At 36.8% G+C, this 23,783-nt stretch overlaps 4 protein-coding genes across 4 annotated transcripts; 2 read left to right on the top strand and 2 right to left on the bottom strand.

Moving 5' to 3' along the window:
* The first annotated feature begins 35 nt into the window (after positions 1-35).
* On the top strand, positions 36-2,810 carry LOC111400811 (mitochondrial inner membrane protease ATP23-like). Its single transcript, XM_023028222.1, has 5 exons — positions 36-230; positions 341-462; positions 669-806; positions 915-998; positions 2,452-2,810. The coding sequence occupies exons 1-5, from the start codon at positions 137-139 to the stop codon at positions 2,584-2,586; spliced, it is 573 nt and encodes a 190-aa protein (XP_022883990.1). The 5' UTR covers positions 36-136; the 3' UTR covers positions 2,587-2,810.
* A 2,395-nt stretch (positions 2,811-5,205) lies between these two features.
* On the top strand, positions 5,206-8,180 carry LOC111400810 (glycerol-3-phosphate dehydrogenase [NAD(+)]-like). The gene is made up of 11 exons (XM_023028221.1): positions 5,206-5,655; positions 5,977-6,053; positions 6,176-6,248; positions 6,348-6,565; positions 6,673-6,780; positions 6,868-6,931; positions 7,026-7,063; positions 7,155-7,275; positions 7,479-7,533; positions 7,620-7,668; positions 7,820-8,180. Exons 1-11 carry the CDS (start codon positions 5,472-5,474, stop codon positions 8,000-8,002), a joined length of 1,170 nt encoding a protein of 389 aa, XP_022883989.1. The 5' UTR covers positions 5,206-5,471; the 3' UTR covers positions 8,003-8,180.
* A 283-nt stretch (positions 8,181-8,463) lies between these two features.
* Positions 8,464-10,052, bottom strand: LOC111402810. Its single transcript, XM_023031138.1, has 2 exons — positions 10,014-10,052; positions 8,464-8,865 (listed from the first exon to the last, which is right to left on the bottom strand). Exons 1-2 carry the CDS (start codon positions 10,050-10,052, stop codon positions 8,464-8,466), a joined length of 441 nt encoding a protein of 146 aa, XP_022886906.1.
* Positions 10,053-18,515: 8,463 nt separating this feature from the next.
* Positions 18,516-20,983, bottom strand: LOC111402808 (protein FAR1-RELATED SEQUENCE 2-like). The gene is made up of 9 exons (XM_023031137.1): positions 20,651-20,983; positions 20,340-20,558; positions 20,005-20,228; positions 19,784-19,892; positions 19,567-19,716; positions 19,230-19,314; positions 18,914-18,938; positions 18,629-18,797; positions 18,516-18,530 (listed from the first exon to the last, which is right to left on the bottom strand). Exons 1-9 carry the CDS (start codon positions 20,981-20,983, stop codon positions 18,516-18,518), a joined length of 1,329 nt encoding a protein of 442 aa, XP_022886905.1.
* Between the last annotated feature and the right edge of the window lie 2,800 nt (positions 20,984-23,783).

The raw sequence follows: 23,783 nt of genomic DNA, 5'->3' as shown, positions 1-23,783 counted from the left end.
GGCCGGCCGGGTAAACTTTGTATATGGAAGTTTAAGTACCTGTTTTATGTAATTTTCACTTTTTCTCAAGATCCACTAATCAGGATTCGGTGACCCATTTCTCTGTCTCCCGGGTCTACCAAAAGACCCAACACAGATGGCGAATGAGCCCCGTTCGACGGCGTCCTCCGCCGTCGGCGGCGGTATGACAGTAGACGAATGTGATAGCATGATTCAAAGGAGCCTTAGAAGTATTATTCCTTTTATTTTTCACGAATCTTTACGATCTCTATCAGCTAAAGGGTTTAGGGTTTTCTAAACCTTATATTTAAACATCTGTGTGTATCAATATATATTGCAGCTCCAATGGTGAAATTTCTGAAGGAGCACCTGGAGAAATCTGGATGTAATATTGGAAGTAATTTCATCAAGGCAGTTCATTGTGATAAGAAAGTCAGTGGCGGCTATGTTCGCGGTGAAGGGGTAATTATGTGATTAACCACTGATTTTCTGTTTCTCAAAATGTATTTATCGGTGAAATCAATTTTAGGATTTCACTAGATTATAGATAGTGGTGGTAAGTGGTCACTTCCAATTTTATTTATGATTTTTGGTTAAATAATTAAGATTTTGATTTAAAACTGTAGCCAAACTTTTCTTCGTTTTTTTAAAATTGTAATTTTTTACAGATAGTAGTATGCAGTAATCACTTGAAAATTCAAGATGAGGTGAACCAAGTTGTGATTCATGAACTCATTCATGCATATGATGATTGTCGTGCTGCGACTTTAGACTGGTCTGATTGTGCTCATCATGCTTGCAGTGAGGTTAACAAGTTTCGTTCGTTATGTGATTCTTTTTGGCTGATGAGTTTCATATTGAAGTTCCATTTCTCACTGGTTGATGTATTATATAATGTTTTTTTCTGACATTAGATTCGAGCAGGCCATCTTACCGGTGATTGCCATTATAAAAGGGAATTACTGCGTGGGTTTGTGAAGATACGAGGTCATGAACAAGTGCGCTTTCTTACATCAGAATTCTCCATAGTTTGCGTGATGATTCCTGTTATATCTGACATTTATAAAACCAAATGCATTAACATGGAATCTTTTGAAATTCTTCAATGGCAATTGCAAATGCGGAAAAAAAAAAAAAAAAAAAAAAAAAAACTTATAGGAAAAAAAAAAAAAAAAAAACATACTTATCGAGGGTAACCGAAGGTAGATAATAATGTTAATAGTTTTCTGTGGGAACTAAACTAAACCTTAGTTTTATTAGATTTTGAAGGACTTGTGTGTATTCAACAAAGCAAATTGTCATTGCAAATTGCAGTTAACTTCAAGGCTCTTCCATTATTTATGTGTTTTAAACTGACATTTCCCCCATTATGCACAGGCACATAAACATGCATAGGAGTTTCAGAAACTCGTGATATTGTTATTGTTAATTTAGAGCATGTTTGTCTCCTATTATAGGAGAAATTATAGAGTTTTGAATAGTATTTTTTGAAAAATGTATGGTTAAACTTTAAATTTTTTTTATTGGTTTGGGTGTAGAATATTTTATTGTGTGAATGTGTGGTGGATAATGTTACTGTAGCAAACAATTTAATTTGAAGGATGACAAACGGAGGATTAATTTTCTTTCTATGATTTTATCGATCTCTTTGAATTGAAAACACTGCAACTTTCAATCTATTTGAAGACTAAGGCTGTCATTTATCTTCTACCTATTGATTTGTGAGGTCAGGTTACTTTTGTCCTGTTAATTAAAATGCATGACCAAGATTTTCTATAGAAGTTTCACCGGTCCATGTCAGTCATTAGATCCTATGGTAATAGAATTCTGCCCCCACATTGATGCATAGTATCCATTTGCCGTTTGGATTAGCATGTAGTCTAGGTTGTGAAGGCAGTATTAACATGCAATATTGGGTTGTGCTGAAAATATCTGAAGCTCAATTTAGGGCTAGCATTTGTCTCTCTCAATCTTTAAGGGGATGAAGCACAAAGATAGGATGAATTTTATGAACTTAGGTGGATAGAGTTACCTTTAAATACAACTTCTATTGCATTAATGCCACTTCTTCTTTGCTCACAACTGACAACAATCTTTGTTACTATAGCGACATGTTGTCTCTTGGAATTTTGTGTATATTACCATCTCATCTTTATTTTACTTTTTTCCACGAGGCAGAGGCAATTTTCCGGGTGTTTTTATGTCTAGGTCTTATATAATAGTGGGGAAGCTAGAGAGTGAGATCAACAAAATAAAATATGTTTTCGAATGGGATTTCCGACCCCTAGTTAGGAGTTGGAGCGTGACCCTCAAGAATAATTAGGCTGAACTTTGTCTATTTTATTTTTTAACCATTGCAAACTTACTTTTGTACTCTTTTCTAATTGTTTGCCTACTCGAATGGTAACTTCTTGATATCTAAACATTCTTTTTCTATGCTAATGGTTGAAGGACTGTGTGAGGCGAAGAGTGCTGAAATCCGTCACCGCCAACCCATACTGCTCAGAAGCGGCTGCGAAGGATGCTATGGAAGCTGTTTGGGATGTTTGTTACAATGACACTAAACCCTTTGACAGAGCTCCTTGAAATAGAAGCTCTCACGAATGAGTCCCTGGCAGGCCATGTGATACTAGTATAATTTGGCTGGTTTGAGAAAGCCACGAGGTGTAAACTATAAAACTACAATTTGTTTGTAGCTCGGTACCATTTAATGCCGCTATAAATTTTAGGTTTCATTTGTTAAAAAAATATAAAGGGGGGGTTTGGTAAGAGAAAATGCAAGAGCAAAGTACTACAAAATTTCGATAGCATAATTAATTGGTGACCGGTTATATTACACGCTCAATAGGAAATGGTAATCAACAAATTTTTATTTATTGTCAATTGTCAAATCTAACCTTCTTCATTCTAATTGAGGTCAACATACAGAAAAGATATTTTATATAATAATTAGTCGCCCACCAGATTTGTTTATTGAAATGAGCGATTTTATAATGTCTCTTTTTCAATACTGTTAAATATCTTACTAAACTCGCTAAATGCTAATTGAGGTCAGTGTTCGCTAAGATGGACCAAATTTTAAATAGTCTGGGCTTGTAAACCGAAATAGAAGGGAACAATATGAAGTGAAATGAGGAAATTACAGAAAATTAGATACTACAACTTTCAAATTCAAAATTCAGAGGTAAAATTTATTAATGCAAAAATCAGGTACTATATAACTAACCCATCCAATTCAATTAAAAACCTTAATCATTTCACCCATTTTCAAATTTCACAATCCTCTTCCTTCTCTTTTCTCCTGGTCGGCTAGCTTGTTCCTGCAATTTGTATGAACTGAAAATCATTCTTTACGATAAATTCATTTGGTAACCAGAAAACTCAATGCTCGATCCTTCAATTCATTTCTACTTAGCATCAAATCCATTATATCAGAGGATTCAGATCCTCCAAAACAAGAAAACTCCCCATCACCCAGAATTCGAATTCCTAATGCAGAGGAATAAGGATTCGGATGATGTCGGTTAGGATTCGGCTCACACAGACCTGCTACCCAAAAGCCCGTCTGATTCATCTAATGATGGTGGCGATGGGTGGAGTTTTGGGGGTCTGATCAAGACTTTTGTGACCCAATTCGAGTCGATGCTGGAGACATACAAGTGGGATCTTAGGTGATTCGGATTGGGTCTCAGGAAGGAGTCGGAGGTCATCTAAGAAGTTGCTAGCCGCGTTGTGAAGGAACTTTCAACTTCGCTCTAGTCTGGTGCGTCGGTTGCTCAAGATTTGCTGGAATCCGTTGGATAGGTCCTTGATGGGGTGCTCAAATCGACTACCGAAATAATATCACAAGGGAAAGAAAGCCTTATTTCTAGCTCGAATGGGGAGTTTGAAACGCCTAAAACTAATAAGAGCTTGAGTTCCAGTTGGATGGTGGTGTGATGGTGTTAAGGCGTTGTGGTGCTCATGATGGTGGTTGCAGGAGGTAGTAATGCTCATGTTGATGAGGTGACGGTGGTTTTGGAGCCTGTGGTGCCAAACTATTGTGTAGTTGTTGATAATGATGGTGATGGTTATTGTGATGGCGATGGCGATGACGATGACGATGACTGGTGGGCGTGTCCATGACCAACAATTAGGCGTTTGTGACCAACTGTTTGACTGATTTGTGACTAAATATTAGGTGTCTGTGAATAAAAAATAATTTGTGACCAATAAATTGTGACTTATGTGACCTATAGATAAAATGTGACATGTAATTTGAATGATCTGTGACCTCGAAATAATATGTAATCTACAAAATTTTTGATTTGTGACCATGAACTAATCTGTAACCAATTAATTTGACAATATGTGATCAGTAAATAAATCTGTGACCTATAATTATGAATCTGTAACCGTTAATCATGTATCTGTGACTTTATTATCTTCATTTAATAAATATTTTTAATTAATTAAATACATACCTGATTTTTGAATTTTCAAATTATTTATTTGATTTTTGAATTAGGGTAAATATAACACTTGAAATGTGATTTTTTCCCAAGTGAAATTTACACCCTGCCAGATTTTGTAAGATCCAATTTGATCTAATGTTTATTTACAAAAAAAAAAACCAGATAATAATTCAAATTATAAATCAATATCTATATATTAATAATAATATTATAAATTAATTTATATACACACTCCATACCCTAATTATCCCATTCAAACCTCAATAGCATTATTTGGTTGATTGTGACCAACAAATTGGTTAATGTGTGATCAATAAATAATATGTGATCAATGAAATAAATAATTTGTGACTAATAAATAACGTGTGATCTAAAAAATTGTTAAGTTGTGATCGAAAAATATTTGTGGCTAATTAATTAGATATTTTGTGATCATGAAGTAAGTTGACTTGTAAAATTTGTGATTTGTGATCAATGAATAATATATAACCTATTAATTTTTGATAAATTTGTGATCGATGAATTTTATTTGTGATCATGAAATAATTTATAATCGATAAATAATTTATAACCAAATTGTATAAAATTATGACCTTAATATATTTAATTAATAAAATGCATATTTAGTTAATTATTTTATAAATAAAATTTTAAAAAAATTAATTTTCAAAGTTTCAAACTTTGTTTTTTAATTTTAAAATGTGTCATTCTTAATCTATCGAATATATGAATTTTCCCCCAATATGAATGCATTGAGTGGGAGTGCAAATGACAATTTTGAAGGACAAGTGTTTCTCTCTTCGTTTTTGTCAAACGTTGTGTGTATAGAGCGGATCGCCAGATTTAGCATTACACACATTGATACTGACGATACGTGTCTGGCTTCTCCGCCCAAATGCACAATTTCCCTCCCCATTTAATTCCATTCCTCATTTACTCCTAATAATCCTCTTCTCCACTCCTCAATTATTCTTCTGCAACCTGCCCCAATTTTTTCTTCCTTCGTTTGTCTTCTTCATGGCCCCAACAGTAGAATCTCAGCAGCCACCGTTGGAGGCGGAGAATATCACCACCACCACCAGAGTTGAAAATGAAGTGTCGCCCATCAAATCGAAAGTCACGGTTGTGGGCAGTGGCAATTGGGGCAGTGTTGCCGCTAAACTCATTGCCTCCAATACCCGGAAGCTAAGCTCTTTTAATGGTTTGCATCTATTCTTTATTACTGCTGTCGTCTAATTTGCAAGTCTGGGTTTTTTGGACTTTATAAAGCTTAATTATATGAAATATCTATATTCCTATCATAGAGGACTGCCCTTTTGTGAAAAAAAGAAAGGTATCAGAAAATCAAATTTTTCTTTTTTTTCTCCCTTTTCCTTGGTTGATCGGCTCAACATAATTCTCACATCGAGGGTGTTAACTTTGCATGATTTCTTATTCTCTCTGTTCATTATGGTTCTTGAGTCTCGAGCCCGTCTATTGACATTAAAGCATTTAAAAGTTTGAATTGAATTTTTATACATAGATGAAGTGAGGATGTGGGTGTTTGAGGAGACACTGCCTACGGGAGAAAAACTCTCAGAAGTCATCAATCGAACTAATGTAATTTCCTTTTTTCCTTTTTTTTTTTTTTAATTCCCAAAGTCGCGTGTTATTATTTTTCTTGTCTTTTGTTCTTGTATTCATTGTTGCTATTTTTCTTTTATAAATATCTTCTTCCATAGGAGAATGTTAAGTATCTTCCAGGAATAAAGCTTGGAGAAAATGTTGTTGCAGACCCTGACCTTGAAAATGCAGGTATTTGCAATTCCCAAGATTGTACAAGAAAGTCAGCATAAAAATTTATTTTAATTTAATCTTAAAAGTGATATAATTTATAATGAGAAATTTGGGCAGTGAGGGATGCAAACATGTTGGTATTTGTAACGCCACATCAATTCATGGAAGGCATATGCAGAAAGCTTGTTGGGAAGATAAGGGAAGATGCTGAAGCAATTTCTCTGATTAAAGGAATGGAAGTTAAGAGGGAAGGTCCTTGCATGATCTCTACCCTCATTTCTGAACAGCTTGGAATTAATTGTTGTGTTCTGATGGGGGCAAATATTGCCAATGAGGTTATTCATCCTCTTTTTCTTTATTACACGTTTTATAAGAACATATTTCTCGATTTAGAATATATTTTATAATGAATCGTGTAATAAGTCGACTGCTGCTTTTGCAGATTGCAGTCGAGAAATTCAGTGAGGCGACTGTTGGATACAGAAAACATAAAGAGATTGCAGAAAAATGGGTTCATCTATTCAACACTTCATACTTCATGGTCTCAGCTGTGAGTGAAAATATGTATTTTACTTAACCTCCAACAACTTATAAGCCATTGGTGGCATTTCTTCTCACTCTGAATAAATAAAAATAGGTCCAAGATGTTGAAGGGGTTGAACTATGTGGAACGCTGAAAAATGTTGTGGCTATTGCAGCAGGTCTGTGCTAACTTGTTCTGCCCGTACTATCACTTTGCTTTTTGTCAAGTTGTAATGTATTGAGTAATGGCTTATTGTTTGACTAATGGAACAGGATTTGTGGATGGGTTGGAGATGGGAAATAACACGAAGGTAAAGCCAATTGAAGTTTTAAGTTACAACTTACTGCAATAGTATCAACACTTGGGGATAAGTTGATTGTTGGTTATGTATGATTTACCAGGCTGCAATTATGCGAATTGGTCTGAGGGAAATGAAGGCCTTTTCCAAGCTTCTTTTCCCTTCTGTCAAAGATACTACTTACTTTGAGAGCTGTGGTATAGCAGATCTAATAACAACTTGCTGTAAGTAGGGGTATTCATACCTTATGACATGTTTGGTAGTGATAATTGGATAGCACTAAATGGTATTAAAAAATCTTGTTCTTATGCCGTCCAGTCTTGTTCAATGATCATACCAAACGTGCAATACTGTCCTTTTGACGAATTCCTAATTTTTCATCAGCTTTAGGTAGATATATGAACTTTGTGATGTGTTCTGATTTCAGTAGGGGGAAGAAACAGGAAATGTGCAGAGGCTTTTGCTAGAAATGGTGGGAAAAGGTGTGTCCTAAACGTGAGATCTAATTACTAGGCAATAACGTTAGTGCAGAACTGATCGTTACTCCTTATTCTATTTCTCTGCACAGGTCTTTTGATGAGCTCGAAGCAGAGATGTTACAGGGCCAGAAATTACAGGTAGATAGCATGTTAACTAGAACATAAAATGCATATTTAAAGTCATAATTCAGAGCAATTTCCATCAATAAATCAATAGTATGAAAGTTAAATTCTTTCCCAATAAGTTAGTAGACCTGATTTATCTAACCTCGCCTTGAAACTTTTGAAGGGTGTCTCAACGGCAAAAGAGGTCTATGAGGTTCTAAGCCACCGGGGATGGTTAGAGCTGTTCCCTCTTTTCTCAACAGTGCATGAGATCTGCATTGGTCATCTTCCACCTTCAGCAATAGTTGAATACAGCGAGCACACTCCCAAGTTCTCCCTTGTGGGAGGTTCTGCTCAATTCTTCTGAAATTTACATTAACAAAATCTATAGCATTTATGCTTCCTTCTCGAATTATTTGTGCTGAATTTTCTTCTTCTGTACAACTAGCAACACTCAAAGCTTAGATGCAGATTGTATCTTATGCTACACATAAGCTATTGAACACATGGCACCAACAAAATTAATAGCTTTGGATTTGCAGATCTCTCTCTCTCTATCTCGTGCGTGTGTGTGAGAGAGAGCGATTTATCTTCAGGTATACTACAACTGAAATAATGCATTTGAAGTAAAGTGGCGTAGCATTCTCAACATTTGAAGTAAAGTATAAGCAAACCTAAATCTTGTTTATTCCAAAGAAAAGTGATGTAGCATTCATCCAGTAATGATCAATATCTTCAACAACAAAATGCTTATAAAATTATCAAAATAAGCTTCAGTTCAAAGCTATCTCCAAAAACGGAACACCAATATCAGCCCAGATAGTGAAACTACGTTTTGTTCTTGAGAGATTTCCTTAGCTTCCTCAACTTGTGCCTATTCATCTTCCTCTTCCTCTTCTTCTTCACACTATCAGCCCAGATAGCGTGAGAACTCCCAGCAACGGTTTCGTCATCGGGTTCAGATCGAATTGATCCTACTGAAGAAGAAACTGGGTGCAGAAAAAACCCAAAAGAAAAGCTCGGGTAGAATTGTGAAGAAATGGGAGGATCCAATCTTGAATCCGCTATTTTCCGGTGACGGTAAAGTGGGGCTTGATCAGCTAATATAGTGGTTTGAGGGATTTGAGTAAGCAAATATGGTGGCGGTAATGGAGGATGTGGGAGCAATTTTGTGGAATATAGATTCTTGCTTCTCATGAATTTCTGGAAGATTGAAGCAGCCATTTGGAACTAAAAATAAAATTGAAACTTGATTAGGGTTTCAGAAGAGCGGAGCTTATTTTACATGACTGACGCTCTATCACTGAGCTGTAGGGACTATTTGGTAATTAAAAAAAATCTATTTTTTTACCCAAACACAAACCATTTGTTAGATACTTATAGGATTTGTTTGATTCTCATTTTTATCAAAATGTATTTTTCTTTATCTTTTTTACAACAACATATTTTTTATTAAAATAATATTATCGTAAATTAAAAACTTTTTCTTTATTTTTCAACTGCACATTTTTCATCAATTTATTATTGTAAAATTCATTTTTTCATAAAAAAATGGGACTCAAACACCGTCTTAGGTCAACAAATACACAAATTTAGTAAAGAAAAAATGTTTTTTCAAGTAAAAGTTATATTTAAAATTTTAGTTGCAGAATCAATTTTTAAAAACCAATACTATTAGGGCATGTTTGATAGGCACCCAAATTCAATGGAAAATGAAATTTGTTTTCCAACTTCAACTTTTTTGTCATGTTTGATAAGTTTTTTTCCATGGAATTCTCTTTCTTGGTTGTCTCGAAAATTGGACATTTCTTGGTTTTCTGCGTACTGCACACGTTATATATATATATATATATATATATATATATATATATATATATTTTATTTTTTTATTTAGAAATGTCCAATTTTCGAGACAACCAAGAAAGAGAATTCCATGGAAAAAAACTTATCAAACATGACAAAAAAGTTGAAGTTGGAAAACAAATTTCATTTTCCATTGAATTTGGGTGCCTATCAAACATGCCCTAATAGTATTGGTTTTTAAAAATTGATTCTGCAACTAAAATTTTAAATATAACTTTTACTTGAAAAAACATTTTTTCTTTACTAAATTTGTGTATTTGTTGACCTAAGACGGTGTTTGAGTCCCATTTTTTTATGAAAAAATGAATTTTACAATAATAAATTGATGAAAAATGTGCAGTTGAAAAATAAAGAAAAAGTTTTTAATTTACGATAATATTATTTTAATAAAAAATATGTTGTTGTAAAAAAGATAAAGAAAAATACATTTTGATAAAAATGAGAATCAAACAAATCCTATAAGTATCTAACAAATGGTTTGTGTTTGGGTAAAAAAATAGATTTTTTTTAATTACCAAATAGTCCCTACAGCTCAGTGATAGAGCGTCAGTCATGTAAAATAAGCTCCGCTCTTCTGAAACCCTAATCAAGTTTCAATTTTATTTTTAGTTCCAAATGGCTGCTTCAATCTTCCAGAAATTCATGAGAAGCAAGAATCTATATTCCACAAAATTGCTCCCACATCCTCCATTACCGCCACCATATTTGCTTACTCAAATCCCTCAAACCACTATATTAGCTGATCAAGCCCCACTTTACCGTCACCGGAAAATAGCGGATTCAAGATTGGATCCTCCCATTTCTTCACAATTCTACCCGAGCTTTTCTTTTGGGTTTTTTCTGCACCCAGTTTCTTCTTCAGTAGGATCAATTCGATCTGAACCCGATGACGAAACCGTTGCTGGGAGTTCTCACGCTATCTGGGCTGATAGTGTGAAGAAGAAGAGGAAGAGGAAGATGAATAGGCACAAGTTGAGGAAGCTAAGGAAATCTCTCAAGAACAAAACGTAGTTTCACTATCTGGGCTGATATTGGTGTTCCGTTTTTGGAGATAGCTTTGAACTGAAGCTTATTTTGATAATTTTATAAGCATTTTGTTGTTGAAGATATTGATCATTACTGGATGAATGCTACATCACTTTTCTTTGGAATAAACAAGATTTAGGTTTGCTTATACTTTACTTCAAATGTTGAGAATGCTACGCCACTTTACTTCAAATGCATTATTTCAGTTGTAGTATACCTGAAGATAAATCGCTCTCTCTCACACACACGCACGAGATAGAGAGAGAGAGATCTGCAAATCCAAAGCTATTAATTTTGTTGGTGCCATGTGTTCAATAGCTTATGTGTAGCATAAGATACAATCTGCATCTAAGCTTTGAGTGTTGCTAGTTGTACAGAAGAAGAAAATTCAGCACAAATAATTCGAGAAGGAAGCATAAATGCTATAGATTTTGTTAATGTAAATTTCAGAAGAATTGAGCAGAACCTCCCACAAGGGAGAACTTGGGAGTGTGCTCGCTGTATTCAACTATTGCTGAAGGTGGAAGATGACCAATGCAGATCTCATGCACTGTTGAGAAAAGAGGGAACAGCTCTAACCATCCCCGGTGGCTTAGAACCTCATAGACCTCTTTTGCCGTTGAGACACCCTTCAAAAGTTTCAAGGCGAGGTTCAAATTTGTGTAACTATGAAAATTATATTATTATTTAAATATATTTGATTTTTTACAATATAACTTACTAACAACTCTATTATTATTATTGAAAAAAAAAATCTAATTTGGAGATTGTGTTCAAGAAATTATTTGGAACATAAGTTTTTAAACGTTGGCCCTCAAATATACTACTTGGCAGTATTTTTTCAATACAAGACAAAAATTAAGCTTCACATCATTCTTTCAATACAAAACAACGGCAAGTAAGAAAACCTCTGCGACCGTGGGGTCTGGGCCCTATGGGCAGAAACCGAGGGTAAGATTCCAATTCAAAAATCCATCTCCCTGCTTTGAGAAAATGAGAATTAGGGGTAATCAAAACCCTAAAAATCCAATATCGAAGGATTCACCGTATTAAGCATAATTACAGGGATTCTAATTTCCTTATAAACCGTATTATGCTAGATTAATATTTTCCATATATAGCAGATTATGAATGTAATATATTCACCAATGTAATGTTTGCTCTATTAATGAAAATTGCTTTATTCCATATGAAAATTAATATGGTATCAGAGCAAGGTTAGGTTTCAAATCCATATCTTTGCATCTGCCATGGCCGAATCAGTTTCTGCCCCTGTCTTGGATGCGAACAAATCCCTTACAGATGCCTCTTCTCCATACTATCTGCACGCATCAGACCAACCAAACCAAATTCTTGTCGACACACCTCTTAACGGCGACAACTACCCGGCTTGGCGTCGAGCAATCACTCGTGCCTTGAATGCCAAAAACAAATTAGGCTTTGTCCTCAGCACCATCAAACGTCCTGTCGATGACACCGTAGCACAACTCTGGGACCGGTGCTGTAACATGAGAATGTCATGGCTTCTACATTCAATTGATCGATCACTCACAAGTAGCCTTCTTTATCGTGCCACACCAAACAATTTGTGGGTCGAGTTAGAAACTCGTTTTCAACAAAGCATCGATACAAAGATCTTCCAATTGAAAAGGGATTTAGCCAATTTTCACCTAGAACAACAATCCATCACAGCATACTATGGAAATTGAAGGAGTTATGGAATGAACTAGCCTCTTTACAGCAAATGAATCCATGTACATGCGGGCCTTCTAAACCCCTCGCTGAAATTCACGAGACCGACAAGGTGTATCAATTCCTTATGGGACTCAACGACAGTTTTCAGCAACTTAGATCACAAATTTTGGCTACAGATCCACTCCCTTCTATTGGTCGCTGCTATGCTATCCTTCATCAAGAGGAAACCCAACGATTGGTTCAATTATCCTTTGCCTCGACCAGACGCCTCAGCCTTAGCTGCTCCTGTTCGTTCGACGCTACCAAAAACGACAGCTCATTCTCGACGTTCCTGGCCTGCTGGAACATCAATTTGTAAAGCATGTGGGAAGCTGGGTCACCAACGTAACAAATATTTTAAGATTATTGGCTACTCGGAATGGTGGCCGTCCAAGAATAAACGGAGCATAACAGCGCCCCCGCCGTCGGGTATTCATCAGGTGTCCGCTATCGCCCCCGCTGACCCATCAACTGTGAGTGAAATCCCCGACCTCTCCACCGATCAATTCGCCCAATTGATAGAACTCCTCAAAAACCCAACCCACTTCTTCGCAGGTTTTGGCTCTGTCTCCTCTTTTGGTCCTCCTTTTGGTGGTGAATCATGGATAGTGGTGCCACACACCACATTACAAATTCCCCCCTTAATAATTGCCATGATAATACTAGTCCACTTTATGTTTCTCTTCCCATAGGGTCGCAATCTCCCGTCTCTAGCACAGGTGATATTACTTTATCCCCTCGTATATCACTTTCCATTGTTTTATCGATTCCTAAATTTAAGTTTAATTTGTTATCAGTTAGCAAATTAACAAAATCACTCAATAGCATTGTCTCATTTTTCCCCACTTTTTGCACATTTCAGGACCTAACTACGAAGATGCTGATTGGCACGGGTCATGAGTGTAACGGATTGTATTACTTCAAACCGGCTCCAGCAATTGCTCTACAATCATCTAGTCACATCTCCTTTCATGGCATCAACATCTAGGTCACCACTCCTTAGAAAATATCCCAAGTTTTATTTCTCGTCCTAAAATTATTGAACATTGTGATGCATGTAATCGTGGTAAACACACTCGATTGCCTTTTCATTTAGTTGCGAATAAAAGTTTGATGTCTTTTGAACGAATATTTTATGATATTTGGGGGGGGGTTATCATACTGCCTTTCTCTCAAGTGTACATTATTTCTTAACCATAGTTGACGAATACACTCGGGTCACATGGGTGTATTTAATGCGCTTTAAATCTGAAACCTTATCTTGTTTACGTGCATTTTTTGTAATGATCAACACTCAATTCACCCTCAAGATACATCACATACGCACTAATAATGGTCAAGAGTTTCTTGTTCACACCACTCAAGATGTTTTCTCTGAACAAGGCACTCTTCACGAACGCACTTGTGTGGAGACACCTCAACAGAATGGTCTAGCTGAACGAAAACATCGCCATATTTTAAATGTGGCATGATGTCTATGTTTTCAAGCTCACCTTCCTGTTAAATTTTGGGGAGAATGTGTGCTTACTGCTACTTACCTTATTAACCGCACTCCTTCATCCTCACTACATAATATTTCTCTTTTTGAACACCTTTACCAAAAGGCACCTCGTTATGACCATTTGCGTGTCTTTGGTTGTCTTTGCTATACTCACACTACTTCCGTTCACCGTGACAAGTTTCAACCCCATGCTCGTCCTTGTATGTTTTTAGGTTACCCATTCACTCACAGTGCTTATCGTGTTTACGACTTAGAACACAAACGAATTATCATATCCAGGGACGTCACTTTTCTCGAACATATTTTCCCTTTTAAACTTTTACCTCCACCTTCCAGCTCGCCCCTTGTCTTACCCCTTTCTGTTCCTGAAACCCCTGATCAGCCACCTATGATAACCCTCCTCTAGAACCTCTCCCTGTCCCTCTTCCCACTCGCCCTCGTCGCATTGTATAATGTCCTGCTCACCTTGCTAACTACGTTTGCCCTACCTTGTCCTCAGCCTCATCTGTTACGACTTGCACCGCTCCAGTCGCATCTTCAGGTACCACTCATCTCATTTCCAATTTTGTTTCATATAATAAATATTTTGCAGATCATTTTACTTTCTTATCTGCTTTATCACAGCCCTCTGACCCTACTCAATACTCTCAAGCCGTTAAACATTCACATTGGCATGATGCCATGCAAGCTGAGATTCGAGCACTTGAATCTAATGGCATTTGGGTTCTTACAACTCTTCCTCCTAAAAAGAAAGCTATCGGTTGTAAATGAGTTTTCAAAACTAAACTCCATGCTGATGGTTCCATTGAGAGGTATAAGGCTCGGTTGGTGGCCAAGGGTTATACTCAGGTTGAGGGGCTTGATTATCATGACACCTTTGCCCCAGTTGCTAAACTTGTTACTGTCCATTGTGTTTTGGCTATCGCGGCTGCCCGTAATTGGCATCTTCATCAACTTGATGTCAAAAATACATTTCTTCATGGTGATTTAGAGGAGGAGGTGTACATGACACTTCCTCCGGGATATGGTCGAAAGGGAGAGACTCGCGTTTATCGACTCCTTAAATCTCTTTATGGTCTTAAGCAAGCCTCACGTAATTGGTACTCAAAGCTGTCCTCTGTCTTATTGTCAGATGGTTTTACTCAATCTACAACTGATCATTCACTTTTTACTCGGACTATTGGTTCTTCTTTCACTGTTGTTCTAGTTTATGTTGATGACATATTGGGTGCAGGAAATGATCTCTCTGCTATCACTACTCTCAAACAATCGCTTGATGATAGGTTCAAAATCAAGGATTTGGGCACCATAAAATACTTTTTTGGCCTTGAAATTGCCCGTTCACCGCTTGGTATTTTTCTTAATCAGCGAAAGTACACCCTCGATATATTTACAGATCTTGGTATTTTGGGTTCACGGCCTGCCTCTTTTCCCATGGATCAGAATTTGAAGCTAAATCTTGACGATGGGACTCTAATTTCTGATCCCAGTTCTTACCGACGGTTGGTAGGTCGACTTTTGTATCTCACTATTACCCACCCAGACATCTCCTTTTCTGTTCATATGTTGAGCCAATTTATGCAAAGCCCTTGGATTCACATCATCGAACTGCATTCCATGTTTTACGTTTAAAAGGTTCTCCAGGTCATGGACTATTTTATTTTGCTTAATGTGATCTCAAGCTCTCTTCATACTCTGACTCTGATTGGGCCAGTTTCCTTGCCACTCGCCGTTCCACGACTGGTTTTTTTTGTCACTCTTGGCACTAGTCCCATTTCTTGGCGTACAAAGAACGCTCCTCTGCCAAAGTTGAATATCATGCTATGGCAATGGCTACACGTGAACTTGTTTGGCTCAAATCTCTCTTGCGTGATCTTGTTGTTCTTCATCCGCAACATATATTGCTCTATTGTGATAACGAAGCTGCTCTACACATCACCCGCAATCCTGTTTTTCACGAGTGTACCAAACACATTGAAATCGATTGCCATTTTGTGCATGGGAAGTATCTCTCTGAGCTCATTCTACCTACACACGTCCCTTCCATGCTTCAACTGGCTAATATCTTTACTAAGGCTCTTGGGAAGGATCTTTTTCACCACTTCACTCGCAAGTTGGGCATTACAGACCTTCATGCTCCAACTTGAGGGGGAGTATTAAGAATAATTACAGGGATTCTAATTTCCTTATAAACCGTATTGTCCTAAATTAATATTTTTCATATATATTCACCAATGTAACGTTTTCTCTATTAATAAAAATTGCTTTATTCCATATGAAAATTAACACACCGGGTAAGGTTTTCTTATTCAATCTCGCTATGTATACCAAGTCGGTTGACAAATACGGTTCACAAAGTGACGTGGCAGCGTTAAAATTAAAAAAAATTGAGAAAACAAAGTCTGAAAACAAAAAATTAAAGGACATTTTCTCTCTCCCTATTTCATAATCCTCTCTCTCCCGTATTTCCCCCAAATCGAATCCGGAACCAACCCTTGCCTTCAACCCATTTTCCTTCCGTTCGAACCATTATCTCTCGAAGCACTAACCTTTGGCGTCATCTCCATCTTCGGTAGCAGCTGAACTCCGGCACTATGATGTTAACACAATCTCCATAGTTGTTGAAGGGGATGTCGTGGCAAAGACCGTCGGATACCACAATAAAATTGGTCGAAAATCTGAGATTTTTGTTTGGTCTGAGGTCTGGAACCAACCCTTCCCTTTCAACCCATTTCCACTACTGGGAACTTGTTCGGTCTGAGGTTTTTATAAATTTTTTTTCTACCAATGACATTTCTGTGATTGCATCTATTTTGGAAGTTAAATCTTGCGATTCAAATCCCTGATTTTTTCAAACAAATTTATGTGTTGAGCGAATAGACTCATGTGTTGATTGTGTAGATTGATTTTTTGTTGTTGTTAATCTGAGATTCATAAATTTTGTTGTTAAAGAAATTGACTTTAGCATTTGTAAAGTTAGTGAATTTACCTCTTGCTGGGAAACATGAGCTTCTTTTTTAGGCATAACAGAATGACTATGGGATTAGTCTATTATCCATCTTTGTTTTACAAATCTAAAATTTGGTGTTGGAATCAAATCTGTTGCTGTGAATTTCCATTCCTTGGTTTTCTGTTTGACAGAGAAGTTAAAAATTTGAATTTGCCTTTGTTCGTTGGAGATTTGATCTGAGATGCTAACATTTCCATATTTTATGTTTGGCATTTGGTAGAAGGAACATAGAATGCCAGGAAAGAACTCCGGAGTTTGCCACGGCTGCAGAAGTGTTGGACACTTCTTCAGTGATTCCCCGATAAAACGTCGTTGCCCATGTTGTATGCATGGATTTCAAAAGTTTTTTGAGGTTGAAAGGGACACTGTTAACAAAGGAAAATTTTTCAAATGTTGCAGTGTAAAGTGTGGGTTTTGGGAATGGTGCAAAGATGGAGAAGCAATTGGTGAATTCAGTAACGATAGCGCAACTTTGGCTAAACAAGCGGTCCACGAAGCAGTTGACGATATGTCGTGAATGTTCCAATCTCAAGTCCGACTAAATAATGAAGAAAAGCTTTTGATCTCTGTGAATGTGAACGTGACAGTCCATCGAGAAAAATCGCCTGTCGAAGGGAAAATGAATGGGAAAGACATGGCTTAATTACTGGTTTACAGTGTAATGGCTCTTTTGTGTTAAGTAGAGGCATGTTGTATATTTGGGTAATTAGTTTAGTGCAAATGGGGGATTTTTGTTGAACCAGCAGTGGCTATTGCATCTACCTTGTGCCTTGCTAGTTTATACTTCATGTACCTTGTGCCTTGCTAGCACATATTCAGATGGAGGAGGATTTAGGTTGAACTCGTAGTTCATTGTTGCAATGCACATTTCATGTTGGTACATTTCATACCCCAACATTTGTCATTAACTTTTGTGGTTTCATCAATGATATTTAATTGGCCTCTTTAGTTTTTCTATCTTCACTGTGAATTAAACCACTTTATGATTTTGATGTGGTTGCACACCATAGACAAATGGAAAATTCCAACAACATTTTCAGTTAAATCTTCCTCAAAAGTCCAAGTCAATGAAACAAAGAAAATTGCATGTATGCTACAAATAGGTACAAGGAGAAAAGAACAATCAAGAATAAAATACGTAGTATTGGATCTTGAAACAGGATTCCAGATTTTCCACTACAATAACATGTTACATTGATGAAGGCATTCTAAATTTCCATTCGGAGTAGTGACAAAAGAGAGACAAACTCCGCAACAGTGACCCGACCCTTAGACCTTGTGTTGATAACAAAATGTCGTGGGTACTTCCTTAACAACATGAGCAACCCATACCATGGTTTTCCATTAGCTTTTGGAATGGGATGATCCTCGGACATGAGGTATCTTCTACTGCATCCTCGGACATGAATTGGGAACTGGATCTCCTACTGCATCCACAGTGCTTGCCATTCTTTAGTAGGCTCTTCCTGGAAAATCAAACTCATAAAAGCATCATCACTGCACAGCCTACACAGCTAGATAAAATTTTAGCAAAGTGTAAAGATGATTATCGAGAAACAATTTCTGGAAAAATAAACAATTTTGTGAGTTTGATTAAAGATAATGTATAGTATATCCCAATGAACTAACAATTTCGTGACTTACAGCCATTAGAATACATATTTACCAAAAAATAATTCTATCCATTTAGCACAGGTTTCTCACAATAGTATCCATAATAGAATCTTAACATTTAAACCAACAACATCATGTTTGTACTACCTATATAAGACAACAAAACAGAGAACATAAATCTCTAAAATGTGCACTTTTTCCAAATACATAAAAATTCCCAGTCCTTTCTCGTGCTACAGAATAACCAATAAAAGGGGGAAACAAGAAGGAAAACCACTTATGATATTATCAGGAAGAGATGTTGTCACAGTTTTTGCTATATCTGATACAGACAAGAGTTCATCAGCAGGTGGCTTTTCATTTAACACATCTCTGCCTTTTGTTGCATCTTCTGGTTCCTCAGGTTCTCTCCGACTTAAAAGAAGTTCAAAATAAGCATTTTTCTCCAATTATTACAAAATGAAAAAAGAAAACCAATTTCACGATTGAAATCATCAACCTATACGTAGCACACCCAAACAACTAAAAACATAAAACTTTCTTTTTGACTAAATGCTGAAAGATGGGATCAATTACAAAATAAATAAATAAGTAATAATAATAATTTTTAGATTTTACAAGCACCAATAATGCTGGGGTAATTAAGGCTCAATTTGTTGTTTTAATTGTGTTGAGCTTTTCTAATAAAGTTTTATTCCTAGCATATGTTTATAAAAAAGCATAGATGTACACAAGGTTTTCATTAACTCGACGATAACAAAAAAAATCTAATAATAAATATAGTTCATGATTGAAACGTGAACATAAGCAATACTTGTTTCTAGATGCATCTCGAGAATTTAATACTTGAACAAATAAATTCGGTGTTTCTTGAAAGCACATCACAGAAGAGTAGGATCCTCACAACTTTATTGGTATGTAGATTTACTACCTAAAAACACAAAAAAGAGATGGAGGATTTGCATATTTATCACCGAGAAAAACAAATACAAATTGTAATTGTTGAGATTGAAATATATGTGTACCTTGGGAATTCGAATTAACGTTTGTGGTGGTTGTGGGGATCAACGTAGTACACGACACTTGTTTAGTGAACATATGGCTCATCCCATCACCCTACATCACGTTCTTCGCATTAATAACATCAGAAATTCTTACAAAACTTAGCAATTAATATACGAACCAGCAGTAGTTGTGAAAACGAGAACAACATTGGCATCAGCATTGGCATTGAGCATTGCTGCTCAGGTGGTTGCGAAACCTCGGCCACACCATCCGGGATACAACTATTCCTCGGGGTTGGTCTCTTTTCTTTTGCGTTACTTGATCGCACCTGCAAGTATACCATAATGAATTTCGCGTATTGTATAAAATGAAGTGAATAAAAGAGTATAACATACGAGTATACCTTTGATATGGTAGCGTTCGCTTCCAATTTCCCTTTTCTCTGTTTTGTCCTCGGGGCTCCTTTTTTCTTCAACGGTATCGAATCTTTCACAATGGCACTGCCTTCATTTCACGATGCAGTGTAATGTAAATTGATATTACTGCAAGAACTCGAGGGGGGGTCAAACTAAACTCCTTGTTTTGAAGTTGTATCCAATTCATGATCGCACGATACCTCCCTTCGTCATTTGCTGCAAGGTCCACTGTCGAGGCAAATGTCTTACACATCTCATCATATCTCAACTGTGTAGGAGTACTAACCAAACTGTCGTAATTAACAGCAACCCTTGTGTGTGCTCTACTGATGTCTCGCCTCCACCTACGTAGTATATAGCGATCTGGCATCACACTCACTTCATTACGTATCAATATCACGATTGCATGCCTACACATTATACCCTGAAATTCGAGCAAGTGACAAGTGCATATGATCTCACAGTTCTCCCTATTGAAGGACACTTGAAAATGTTTTTTCTTCCGTATCTCCCCGTAGACTACGTCCTTTTGTACCTCGTGCATCGTCCCCATATGTCCTTCTAAAACAGACATGAGGTCACAGTAAACCTTCCCTGTGAATTCGACTTGAACTTCCCTGAACTTCGAAAGTGTGTACAATGCCTGATATTGCTTTTCCATTTCATAAGTTGTTGCACACGGGAGCATTTGAGAGAAAAACTTGAAATCGGCCTGAAATTCCTTCTCAACCTTACTCCACAGTGCTCGTTTGTACTGTTCGACGAACTGTTTCAACGATGTTCTTGCGTGCACATAACCGTCGAAGAAGGCATTTATACTTTCACTTCTTTGCGTTGTTGGCATACCAGCCAAAAAATTGTTTTTAAGAAACATGGCACCCAACGTCCTCTATTTTCATACAATCCGGACAACCAAGCATTTTCACTTAAGTCATATGTATCAAGCATCGATTTCCAACCTTCGTCAAATTCTTCAACAGATTGTGAATCGTAGACCAATACGTGTATGGCCGAAAATATCGAAGACTTGTCCACATGATATCCAAACTTTTCTGGCAACTTTTTCAATATGTGCCACAAACACCATCTATGTTTCGTATTAGGGAAAATTATCTGAATTTCATTTTGCAATGTCCTATCTTGATCAGTGATTATTCCATGCAGAGCTTGACCATTCATGCACTTAAGCCATGTCGTAAACAACCACACAAATGTATCTGTGTCCTCATTCGATACCAACCCACAACCTAGCAACGTTGATTGCCCTGATGATTCACGCCAACAAAAGGGGCGAAGGACATATCGTATTTATTAGTGAGGTAGGTTGTATCAAATGTCACAACGTCCCTGAACTCCTTATATGCCTGCCTGCACCGATTATCAGCCTAGAAGACATTCTTCAGGCGTGAATCATCATCCAAGTCAATGCTAAAGTAAAATCTGGAGCATCGGGATTGCATTTCAGAAAAGTAAGTCTGTATTGCAGCTGCGTCACCCTCACCAAGTCTTAGTCGTCTCACCTTTTCGATATAGTTCCGACAATCTTTTTCAATACAAGTCATATTATCGTAGCCACCAGCCTCAACAACTGCGGAGTTAAAACTTTTATGCAGTGGTATTACTGCTATGTCATTCACTTCGAGCTTTTGTTTCACATGTGCCGTCATTTCTCGATTGCATCTATATAATCTGGACTTAGTAGGACTCGTCTTATGATCGTGGTCGAGATGGACAACGTTAATTTTCCAATAACCATGGATATCTAAAGATGCTGAGATCCTAGCTTTGCAACCCGTTTGAACTGTTGGTTGCGGCTTCAAAGAAGTGCTTATATTACCAGTTCTTCGTCCTTCCCTACTACACGTCAATGTGATATATCTTAAAACACCGTCATCATCTCTCACAGAACTCCTCTTCCCAACTGGCACAGTCAAAACACCGTCATCATCTCTCGCAGAACTCCTTTTCCCACGGCATAGGCATATCTCGCATAAAAATCATATACTTCTTTTTCATCATTAAATTGCATACCAACCTCTGGCACAGTCAAACCATCTCCTACCGTTTCGTCTTCCACGACATTGACATTGTCCTCCACATTCTCAATCTTTGAATCCATGAACAAAACATCTTCCATATTCGGTATTCCTACAAAACACAAACATCAGCATTATTGATTTTTTAAATGTCCAACCTTCAGTCCAAATGTAGCTCAGTTTTGTGCACATGTGTAGTTCAAATTTGCCATATATTTCATCACCCAGTACGTTTTCCACAAAAATCCAGTTTGTTGTTTCTTTGGTTTAATTACACCACATCACCTTCAAGCACCCCCAAACATCATCTCACCACCAGCATCTTTCACCATCGTGACCTTAGCCACTGAGCTAACCATATCTGACGAAGGCTTTCAAATCCGAAACCAACTTAGATTCGAGAAACTATGTCTACAAATTTACTAATTTATTGAAACTATGTCTATGTCTTTTATCAATGTCTATAATTTAAATTTGACATGCTCCATTAATTAATAATTAAGACAGTGCTTACTTTATTTCAATTTTAATTTCATTTCATAAACTAAGTAACCTTATGGAAATAAAATTTTATAATATACGAAATAAACATGGGGGATAAGAACAGACAATACCAACAACATTTTAACCATAAATTCATACCGTCGGAACAAGCCGCCTAATTCCAGAGCATTGGGCGCCTACGGCTGGTGTGGAGAACTTGGAAGAAACATGCAAGTTTGTTATGCCTGCTAGGAAAAATATAATGGTTCTAAAAATTCCAAAACACTTCACTGGTTTCTTGGGGAAAAAAAACTTCAGTAACACCGTTCTATATGATTTGACCATCGACTAACAAATAATTTCCATTTTTGGTGATTATCTTTTTTTCCCCTGAACTCGTTACCGTTTTTTGTGATTATCTTTTGGGACCAAATGGGATTGGGTTGAAGACGAGCTGATTGAGGGTTGCTGGAGTTGAGAGAACTGAGGAGAGAGAAAAAGCATTTGTTGGCTTTTTTTAATACTTATGTACGTATCAATCACGTGGTATGTTTTCCTTTCCATTTTGGTGCCTAAACCAGCATTCCAAAAATCACTCAGAACCATCCATTTCCCTCACATTTTAGCCGTCCACGTCACTTTGTCATCCAATTTTGTAACCTATCTTTGTACAAAGAGCATTATTGTTTCTTATTCTCTTTCATTTATTTATGTTGTTTTAACCGTCAAATCATCTTTGTTAAATTGTAATGACTTGGTATGTGACTAAGCCTTTAGTACATATGTACTTTCAATCTGTGCCCATATTATCATCCTTATGGATTTCAATCCTGTTCCAAATTCGAAACCTTAAATTCCATAATAACCTTGAGTTAAATCCTGCTATCAATTGATCAAGTTTTTTTGTAATGATCCGGGCTTGGTTCATACCATATGTAATTCCATTTTGGGAGAGCACGTGTCCATTTTACTCTCAGGGATTTCTATCGCATCTTTTAGGATTGGAACTCATGACATCTCCTTACAGGAGATTAAGCCCTCGTTTGGCCCCCATTAAATTCTATTACATTACATTTCATTTTTATCTCTTTCATTTTTAACCACACACTGTTCCATAAGATCGTATAACACGTAAATCAAAATGCTTGAAGGGTAAGATGGGCACATGATTTCCCAAAACGGACAACGCATAGGAGTTAATGGCTTGAACACATGTTCGGATTGTTACTAAGAGTCCGTTTGATTCCCATTTTCCTAAGAATGAGAATAAAAAATATAATCATTATAGGATACACACAAGAGATACAAAGTCAAATATGGTGGCTTAATGTGAATGTTAACGGTCATATTTTTCATTTTTGTGGCAAAGAATGGGAATCAAACGGCCCTAAATGTCAAAATTTTTGTTGCTGTTGGGATTCTTTAGATGTATTGACAGAGTTGAGTGGTAATATACTTTC

This window comes from Olea europaea, chromosome 10 (assembly GCF_002742605.1).
Source record: "Olea europaea var. sylvestris chromosome 10, O_europaea_v1, whole genome shotgun sequence".
Classification (NCBI taxonomy): domain Eukaryota; kingdom Viridiplantae; phylum Streptophyta; class Magnoliopsida; order Lamiales; family Oleaceae; genus Olea; species Olea europaea.
Note: the sequence above shows the minus strand (reverse complement) of the source record. Positions and strands in the feature narration are given on the sequence as shown.

What these genes read in the sequence shown, in the direction of transcription:
- LOC111400811 (XM_023028222.1), top strand. Translation starts at nt 137, where the DNA reads ATGGCGAATGAGCCCCGTTCGACGGCGTCCTCCGCCGTCGGCGGCGGT. An exon ending in GATTCAAAGGAGCCTTAGAA is followed by an intron (nt 231 to 340) that starts GTATTATTCCTT and finishes TATATATTGCAG; the next exon opens with CTCCAATGGTGAAATTTCTG. An exon ending in CTCATCATGCTTGCAGTGAG is followed by an intron (nt 807 to 914) that starts GTTAACAAGTTT and finishes TTCTGACATTAG; the next exon opens with ATTCGAGCAGGCCATCTTAC.
- LOC111400810 (XM_023028221.1), top strand. Translation starts at nt 5,472, where the DNA reads ATGGCCCCAACAGTAGAATCTCAGCAGCCACCGTTGGAGGCGGAGAAT. An exon ending in GGGCAAATATTGCCAATGAG is followed by an intron (nt 6,566 to 6,672) that starts GTTATTCATCCT and finishes CTGCTTTTGCAG; the next exon opens with ATTGCAGTCGAGAAATTCAG. An exon ending in GCTAGAAATGGTGGGAAAAG is followed by an intron (nt 7,534 to 7,619) that starts GTGTGTCCTAAA and finishes TTCTCTGCACAG; the next exon opens with GTCTTTTGATGAGCTCGAAG.
- LOC111402810 (XM_023031138.1), bottom strand. Translation starts at nt 10,052, where the DNA reads ATGACTGACGCTCTATCACTGAGCTGTAGGGACTATTTG. An exon ending in TGAGCTGTAGGGACTATTTG is followed by an intron (nt 8,866 to 10,013) that starts GTAATTAAAAAA and finishes TTTTATTTTTAG; the next exon opens with TTCCAAATGGCTGCTTCAAT.
- LOC111402808 (XM_023031137.1), bottom strand. Translation starts at nt 20,983, where the DNA reads ATGAATGGTCAAGCTCTGCATGGAATAATCACTGATCAAGATAGGACA. An exon ending in CGTTTTCACAACTACTGCTG is followed by an intron (nt 19,315 to 19,566) that starts GTTCGTATATTA and finishes TTGTGTTTTTAG; the next exon opens with GTAGTAAATCTACATACCAA. An exon ending in AGTCAAAAAGAAAGTTTTAT is followed by an intron (nt 18,798 to 18,913) that starts GTTTTTAGTTGT and finishes ACTTCTTTTAAG; the next exon opens with TCGGAGAGAACCTGAGGAAC.